We start from the raw sequence: 10,000 nt of genomic DNA on the forward strand, positions 1-10,000 counted from the left end.
GATAACTGCTACATTGTAAACTTATACACATGTACACACATACATACATACATTCACACACACACACACAGAGATAGAGAAAGAGAGAGAGAGAGAAAGAGAGAGAGAGACACACACACACGTACACACGCACGCAAACATACGCAAACATATCAGATTGACATTTGGCATTCTCTATCTAAATGAACGGTTTAAATAACTTGTCACGGACTGCCTCATCCAAAACTGAGTGCAAACATACAAACACACAAACATACAAACACGAATACACATACACTTATACAAACATACAAACACACATACACTTATACAAACATACAAACACGCCTTTTGACGAACGGACAACAAAAATTGACCAACAAAGATAAATAAACAAACTTCATTATCTCTGAAATTTTATAGCTGTGGCCAACATCACCGCCATCATCATCATTTCTATCGTCATTATCATCATCATCATCATCATCATCATCATCAGTACTATTACCATCATCATCACCATCATCGTCATCATCACCTCCAGCAAATAAAAACCCTTTCCGGTGCGGAAGATCCGTTTGATCACAAAGGACAGAGTAAAGAAAAATCTCGATTCATCATAACTCATTACGGAATATTCAAAATAGGTTATATATGTATGTATGTATGTTTGTGTATATATATATATAAATGTGTGTGTATGTGACTGTATGTATGTATGTGTGTACATAACTGTGGGTTTGTATGTGTGTATGTATGTATGTGTGTGTATGACTGTGTGTGTGTGTGTGTGCGCGTGTGTATTTGGGTGTGTGCGCGTGTGTATTTGGGTTTGTACTCTTATTGATTCGGTAAATATTTGTCTCCGTGGCCAAATATCGCCGGCCATTGAACGAAGGAAGACAATTTAATTTTTTTCTTCTCGTCATTAATTTTTTTTTGGTAAACCATCTCAAGTTTTATTTGCGCGCTACATCATTTTATTATTATTATTATTTATAATCATAATTGTTATTATTGTTATTGTTATTATCATTATTATAAATATTTCAATTAACAGAATGGCAGTATTAATAAGATGGTGATTTATAACGGTGGTAAATTTAATATCGTTATAACTTCATCGTCGTCGTCATCTTCACCATCACCAACCTCTCTACCACAACCCTCCGTAATCATTATCATCACAATCATCATCATCACAATCATTATCAACATCATCACAATCATCATCATCATCACAATCATCATCATCACAACTCAGGATGGGATTGGCTGATACTACTCTGCACATTCTACATAGCCATCACAGTACCGTACAATGCAGCGTTTGTCAACGACAATTTCGACACTGACGCTACTACAACTACTACCACTACTTCAACAACTTCAAACAACTACAACAGCAGCAGCAGCCGTAGTAATAGTAGTAGTGGTGGTGTTGGTCTTGATAGTAATATTAGTAATATTTACGACAATGATAATTATAGTATAACCGGCAGCAGTAGCGGTAGTAGTATTACTAGTAGTAGTAGTAGCAGTAGTAGTAGTAGTAGTAGTAGTAGTAGTAGTAGTAGTAGTAGTAGTAGTAGTAGTAGTGGAGGTAGTAGCGGAAACAGCGTTCGAACGTCAATCGTCAGTGACGTCATAGTGGAGATGCTTTTTATTATTGGTTGGTTGCTGACCTGTTGCTTTGATCTGATCGGTTGATTGATTTAATTTTGTCGATAAGTTAATTGATTTTGATCGATTGGTTGATTGATGTCTTATATTGTTGATTAGTTAACTAATTAATTGATTAACTAATTGATTGATTGGTTGATTGATTGGTTGACGCAATGTTTTAATTAATTTAATATTTGTTAATGTACTATGTATTAGATATTTATTTACATGTTAAATTTTCTATTACTTCATTATTCTAATCGTTTGTTTGCTCATTCATTTATTCATTTATTCATTCAATCATTCATTCATTCATTCATTCATTCATTCATTCATTCATTCATTCATTCATTCATTCATTCATTCATTCATTCATTCATTCAATCACTCACTCACTCATTCATTTATTCATTCATTCATTCAATCACTCATTCACTTTCCTTGCTATGTGGTTCGTCGAATCTGACGAACGGACAAATGAAAAGACGATGCATTAATGGAGTCGTTTAATAGCCGCCGGAATGTTGTTGCTAGTGCTGTATTATTATTGACTTTATTGCTATTATTATTATTGTTGTTGTTGCTGTTGTTGTTGTTGTTGTTGTTTTGGTTTTTTCAACGAATGATATGTACGAGTGCAGTGAAGTTATTAGAGAGGGCGAAATTAGAAGTAGGAAAAATAAATTTATCATTCAATCATTCAATCAACTAACCAATTAATCAACCAATCAATCAACCAATCAGATATAATGCTCAATTTTCGAACGACGTACGTAAACAAGATTGGCCAAGTTGTTTATGAATCTCGCCTAATTGCCCTTAACTATTTCCGGGGCTGGTTCCTCCTTGACCTCCTGGCCGCCATACCCTTTGACCTTTTGTACGCCTTCAGTGTTCAAACGGTTGGTTGGTAGATTGGTTGGCTGGTCGATCAATCAGTTAGTCGATTGGTTGATTGGCTGGTTGGTTGATTGGTTAGTTGGTTGGCTGGTTGGTTGATTGGCTGGTTGGTTGATTGGGTGGGGTTAGGGTTGGTTGGTTGATCATTCATTCATTCGTCTGGTCATATATTTATTAATATCTTTTCATATGAACGACAGACCGTTTGGATGGACGCGCTAACATAGCAAATTGAATTGTGAATGTATGAACTAATAAATTCGAAACGCGTCTGCTTCTAATTGCAAATATATTATGCCATGTGTGCGTGTGTAAGTGTGTGTGTATGGTGTGTGTGTGTGTGTGTGTGTGTGTGTGTGTGTGCGTATAATGCACTTGTATTTTTAGTGTTCCTATAATCTATATGTATTCAAGTCACGCTAAACTAACAAATATTCTTTTTCTTCTTTTCTTTCTTCATTCNGTTCGTTCGTTCGTGTATTTGTTTGTTTGTTCTTTCATTCATTGGTTTGTTCTTTCATTCATTTGTTTGTTCTTTCCTTCATTTGTTTGTTCTTTCATTCATTTATCCGTTTTTTGTTGGTTTGTTGGGTTTTTAATTCATTCATTCGTTTGTATTTTCCTCCTCCAAATTTGCATTCTCGTCTGCTTCTCCTACTGCTTTTCCTCGTTTTCATTTCGCTGCTATTCAAACAATTTACGTTTTTTAGCTTTTTATATTTCTTCAATTTTCTCTTTCTCTCTTTTACTTTCTCTCTCTCTCTCTCTCTTTCTCTTTCATTATTTTCTCATTTTTCTCTTTCTTTCTTTCTCTCTTTTTCTTTCGTCATTTGTTTTAATTTTTCTATCCATCTCCAACAATTTCTTATTCAATCTATCTCTTTTCTTATTTCTTTCTCTTACTTTTCCCTTCTCTCTCTCTCTTTTCCTCTTCTTCTCTCTTTCTTTTTCTCTCTTGTTCTCTTTCATTTATGTCAATTACCCATCCATGCATCCACAACAGAACGCATTGCATTTATCGAAAGTGGCTCGGTTGCTCCGACTGGCTCGGTTGATGTCGAAACTCGACCGATTCAGCCAGTACAGCTTCGTCGTCCTCACTCTTCTCATGGCCATGTTCGGCGTGTTGGCCCACTGGCTGGCCTGCATCTGGTACTGTATCGGTCTGCAAGAACTCATGAATGAGCCGGATTGGACCGTCGGTTAGTCGGTTCGGTTGGTTGATCGGTTTCCGTGTGATACGGTTTTGGCTTGAATCGATTTCTGTTTAAAAACTAGATGAAATTTTTAATTTATAAATCAATACAATTATTATTGATGAAAATTTTTAAAAATAATATTTACTAGGATGGCTGTACCAACTATCCGAGAAACTCGATTCTCCGATCGTTAACCGAACAGCTAACGTACCGTCGATAACGAGTATGTACGTGTCAGCTCTCTATTTCACCTGCACGAGCCTGACCAGTGTCGGTTTCGGTAATGTCGCGCCCAACACTAATTCTGAGAAGATATTCTCCGTAGTGGCTATGCTCATAGGAGGTCGGCTGACTGTGCTGCTTGTGAAATATCTGTGAAAGTTTCGACTGTAGTCTTGAATTTTCAACTAATCAAATTAAACAACGTTAAAAGTATACTAATTATAGCAAAGGCAACAATTATGAATTAAAACAATCATAAAATCAACAGCCCTCATGCACGCATTGGTGTTTGGGAACGTGACAGCCATCATACAGAGGATGTATGCCAGACGAGCCATCTACCAAACGAAGACCCAGGACTTGAAGGATTTCTTTCGCACGCATCACATCCCCAGACCGCTAAAACAGCGTATGCAAGAGTACTTCCAAACTACCTGGTCGCTGAACAGCGGCATTGACCCGCAGGAAGTTGGCGATTGTTTTGTCGTTAATCACGATGACGTCATCTCGTGACGATGACGGGATAATGTGATAGAGATGACGATGATGGAGATGATGATGGAAATGATGAAGATGAAGATGATGATGAAGATGATGATGGGTGCTGTTTATGTCTAACATTATCGCTCTTTGTATCTAGCATTGCCACCGTCTAATCTAGCTCTGACCCTAACATTGTAAGTATTTATTCTAGCAGTATCATACATTTAGTATCATGTCACTCCTCGCTAGGTGATAAGGGACTTCCCTCTAGAGATGCAGGGCGATGTTGCCATTCATTTATACAGGGAGATACTATCACTGCCCATCTTTAACGGTATCAGTCAGGGCTGTCTCAAAGCCATTGCTATGCAGGTAGGAGTGGTGAGGATGATGAAGATGGCAATGGTAATGGTGAAGAAGATGATGATGATGATGGGGATAATGGTGATGGTGAAGAAGATGATGATGATGATGGGGATAATGGTGATGGTGAAGAAGATGATGATGATGATGGGGATAATGGTGATGGTGAAGAAGATGATGATGATGATGGGGATAATGGTGATGGTGAAGAAGATGATGATGATGATGGGGATAATGGTGATGGTGAAGAAGATGATGATGATGATGATGATTATGACGATGATGTTGAAGAAAATGATGATGGTGATGGTGGTGGTAAAGATGAGGATGATGATGATGATATTGATAATGATGATGACGACGACGATGGTGATGTTGGTGGTTACAGTGAGTATAAAATAAATAATATGATAATAGACGAAAATGATAGCAAGAAGGATACAAATGATAGAAAGAAAGATAGATATGATACAAAAGAGGATACAAATGATAGAAAGAAAGATGAAAACGAAACGAATAAATAATTAAAATAACTATGATGGCGTGACTATTGGTGTTAAAAATTAATTTTTCTCAAGAATCAAACACGCGATGATAAATAAATTATAGCTAGGCGGGCGGCTAAAATTTCGTTTAAATGAAAGTTACTATCTTATAATAATAATAATAATAATTATTATTATTATAATAATAATAATAATTATTATTATTATTATAATAATAATCATCATCTTCTTCTTCATTATCATCACAATCTCCATCACCATCATCATCATCGTCGTCGTCTTCATCATTTTTAGCGCCATTAAATACGTCACCATAATCCATTAGGCGTTCTCAAATATAAAATCATAATAACAACAATAATAATAAATAATAATAATAATAATAAACTGACCACCCAGAGCTTTTGCCGGTGTCATTATTTATTTAGACCATGCCAATGAATGCCTACCGGAATTCTGTTATTAATTTTATTGTTATTATTGTTGTTATTGTCATGGTTGTCGCAATTGCTGTTGTTATTGATGTTATTGTTGTTGTTGTTGTTGTGGTTGTGGTTGTTGTTGTGGTTGTTGTTATTTTGTTGTTCGGACTTGCATTTATTGTTAATTTCAATTTTTATTGCCGTTGGAAATGGAGTAAATATGCTAAATGCCCATGTTCGTTTAGTGTTCGTTGATGTTGTTGTTGTTGTCGTCATTATGACGTCATTATGACGTCACGGTCGTCGTAGCTGTTGTTATCGTCAACAACAATAACAACAACAACAACAACGTCATCATCTTTTTCATCATCGTCTTCGTCATCATCGCCAAATTTATCATTATCACCGTTGTATTAGTTGTAGTAGTAGTTGTTTTTTGTTCTTGTTGTTATTATTATTATTATTATCGTTATCATTATCATGACCATTATCGTTACTGTCACGGCTAATGGTTCTCGCTTCCCCTCAATTCTTCATTCGCAAATAGACTGCGGTGGTCGCAGAAGCTACCACATCCGCCGCCGCTTTCATAACCACAGTAATAAATTTACTAACTGCGCTGTTAGTATTAGTAGTGTGGTAGTACTGCTACTACTGCTACTGCTACTACTACAACGACTACTGTTACTACTACTATTACTACTGCTACTGCTACTACTACTACTACTACTACTACTACTACTACTACTACTACATCTACTACTACTGCTACTGCTACTACTACTACCACTCCAACTCTATTACTACTACTACTACTTCAACTCTACTTCTACAGCTGCTACTACTACTGGTACCACTACTATTACTACTGCTGTTACTATAAAAACTTTTGCTACTTCGAAAGTAATTAATTGACTAATTATGTTTTTTAGTATTTGGATATTTTCATAATATTTGGATATTTTCATAATGATATTAAAAATCTGAACTTCAGGTAAAGCCGATGTTCTGCGCGCCAGGTGAGTTCATAATAAGGAAGGGTGACGTCATAGGGTTCGTCTATTACATCACCAATGGCTCCCTTGAGGTTCTAAAGATGGGCGTCGTCGTCGCCATCTTGAGTTAGTTTTGGCGGGAAAGTTTGCTGCTTGTAGATTGGTTGTGTCTTTCTTCGTTACGATTAGTTTTTCACAATTTTTTCTTCAGCGTGTATGTGTGTGCGTGTGTAAAAATATTTGTAAATCACACGTGTGGTAGGTGGATATTCCTGTGTATTCAAACCGGGTCAGTGCGACGTCTGTGGCAGGCACTTTACCCACTACGCTGTTGTATATATCATCATCATTTTCATGATCGTCATTACAGGCAAAGGCGATCTATTCGGTTCCGACATCATCTCAGTTACACAGCAACAGCAGCAGCAACAGCAGCAAACGTCGTCGTCATCCTCGCCTCCTCCAACACCAATGCCGTCGGCAGCGGTTTCGAAATCGAGTTGCGACGTCAAGTCCCTGACCTACTGCGACCTGCAGTGCATCAACTTTGCCGGATTGAAAAATGTTTTAAGGTTGTACCCGGAGTTCTACCTCCAGTACTCGAACGACCTCCTAACCGACCTGGCCTACAATTTGAGGGAGGGCTTCGTTGACCCGGACGACGAAGATGCCATTTTCGCGCCGGCAATCACGCTCCCCACAATCTCGGAGGAGGAAGGAAGCGAGCACCAGATGATGATGGTGGGTGACGGAGATGCGGCCAGTCTACTGAGGGGTCAAAGGTCAAGAGATGATGAAGACGAGGAGGAAGAAGATGAAAATGAGGATGGAGATGACGAAGAAGATGAAGATGTCACCATTGCGAAGAAAGACGGAAACGATGACAAAGATGCCAAAAATGATGAGGCCGATAACGCCAACGACGGCGACGATGACGACGACAACAGCTGTAAAAACGCCAACGATAAGACCCATCTATTAAAAAGTGTAATTTGCAGCAGCAGTAGCAGCGGCAGAAACGCGGCCGTCGGCAGCGGTAGCAGCAGTACAAACAAACTGAAACATAAAAGATCTCACTCTATTGACGTGACCTCATCAAAAAAATCATCTGCAACAACGGCCCAACATGCTGGGAAGTATAGAAATGAACCGTTCGTTAGGCGTAAGATGAACCGTCAAGTTACCCTTAGCTGCTCAAAAGGTCAAAGTTCAATTCTTCAAACTGAATTCATCATTTTGTCTATTATTCTAGTTTTTAATTATTTATTTACTTATTTATTAGCTTTCAATGTTTGATTAAGTAATTTCAAAATTAAATAATTCTTTGTTTTTTAAAAATTAAGATGGCATTTTCAATTTTATTTATAGTATGTCCTGGCAGCGTTACGTCACAAAGTCACGTGGTTGATAAAAATAGACGACACTCTTTGAAAAAATTTATTTACAATAACGAAAGCGAAACTACTAAACATGGAAGACATGAAAATATCGAGAACGAAACTATCAAAAATACCAATAACTACGATAAAAATATTAAAAATATCTTTAACAAATTCGTCGCCAAAACTGATCACACCAACAACAGAGATGACGACAATAATGATAGTAGTGCTAAAAAAGCTGATGATAATGATGATAGAGGTAAAGATAATGATGATAATAAAGATGATGATAATGATGATGGTGATTTCGGGAAATCCCAGAAAATTGAAACGGATGATACCTCCAGACGCCTGACCAAGCTAGAGAAAAAGGTGTAGTTTGAAGGACTATAGTTCAAAAATTGTTTTTTTATGTCATTAAAAATAGAATTAATTGATTGTTTAATTTATTCATTGATTAGTAAATTATTATAAATTGATTTTATTTATTTATTAAAATTTAAAAAAATAAAACTGGCAAACTTTTATAGACGGATATAATTCTGAAGAAAGCATTTTCACATTATTCGCCAGGTCTCCAACATAGACAACGAAGTCAAGCAGATAAGCAAAGATATAAAATCCATCTTCCTGCTATTGAAAAATTCCTTGTCGCCCGCAACAACCCAACCGGAACAGGAACAGCAGCAGCAAAAACAGCAACTTCAGCAGCTGCAGCTACAACAGCATCAGCAGCAACAACCGTTCGTTAAAACGCCATCGCCACTACGGCGTTCAAAACATCTGCTACTGCAACAGCAGCAACAACATAGTCTGCCAACAACGACAACAACAACCAGTCATCCACAACAACAAAATGTTGACAACAAACGGCTGAAGTTGTCTGCGTTACCTCGCCAACAGACGCTACATTCCAGCCAATCACAACTGAATAAATCATTTCTCGACCAAAATCAAAAGCATTCCGGATCAAAATTTTTCCATTTTTTCTCGACTGCACATCAACAGCAACAACAACATCAGCAGCAGCTACATCAGCAGCAGCAGCTACATCAGCAGCAGCAGCTACATCAGCAGCCTACCAAACAACATCATGAACATCTATTCAAAAGTGCGCCATCTTGCCAGCAACGAGAAATTAATCCCCAACAACAGCAACAACAACATAAACAACAAAGATCAACAACAAAAACATTGTTGCCGCAACAAAACACAAAAACTACCTTACACAAAAGCCTCTCAACACAGATAGACCCAACACAATCCTTCGAAGACCTCTTGCAACAATCAACTAGCAAAGATCTTTTCAGAACTACTACTACCACTACTACTAGTACTACTACTACTACTACTACTACTACTGCTGCTGCTGCTGCTGCTGCTGCTGCAGCCAAACATCATCATCATTCATCATCGTCGTCGTCATTGCTACAACCGTCATCAACAAAATATGCAACGACAACATCTCGCAGCAGCAACGGCGACAGCGACAGTAGACCATCAACAGATTTTATAATAGACCTGTCGTCGCAAGAGCCAACTGCACATCGGATGATACCATTTTTAAAAACAGGGGGCGAACAGCCTTGTAGACAGAAATTAAAAGATTTAAATGCATTTAAAACGAACTTTTTAAGTTTCGATTCCACGAGTTGCGCACCTCCCAATCTGCCAATCCCTACAACTACAGCAACAACATCTGCTGCTGCAGCAGCGAAACAGTTGAGACATTCATCATCCTATTTGTGTGAGAATATTTTAACACCAACACAAACAACAACAACTCTATCGTTATTAGCTAAACCATTTCTAACATCAATAACATCAACAATAACAACAACTACAACATCAGAAACAACATTATTTTTAATGACATCAACAACC

At 37.5% G+C, this 10,000-nt stretch overlaps 1 protein-coding gene across 1 annotated transcript; it reads left to right on the forward strand.

Moving 5' to 3' along the window:
• Positions 1–559: 559 nt before the first annotated feature.
• On the forward strand, positions 560–7,379 carry HELRODRAFT_78253 (hypothetical protein; the record flags this gene model as incomplete). The annotated part of the gene is made up of 11 exons (XM_009018779.1): positions 560–626; positions 1,244–1,307; positions 1,578–1,651; positions 2,389–2,546; positions 3,548–3,746; positions 3,892–4,086; positions 4,234–4,433; positions 4,698–4,820; positions 6,734–6,860; positions 7,105–7,177; positions 7,235–7,379. Coding segments are annotated over 11 exons (1,425 nt in total), but the record flags the coding sequence as incomplete, so codon positions are not given.
• Positions 7,380–10,000: the final 2,621 nt, after the last annotated feature.

The sequence above is a fragment of the Helobdella robusta genome (genome assembly GCF_000326865.2).
Source record: "Helobdella robusta unplaced genomic scaffold HELROscaffold_22, whole genome shotgun sequence".
In the NCBI taxonomy this organism is placed as follows: Eukaryota; Metazoa; Annelida; class Clitellata; order Rhynchobdellida; family Glossiphoniidae; genus Helobdella; species Helobdella robusta.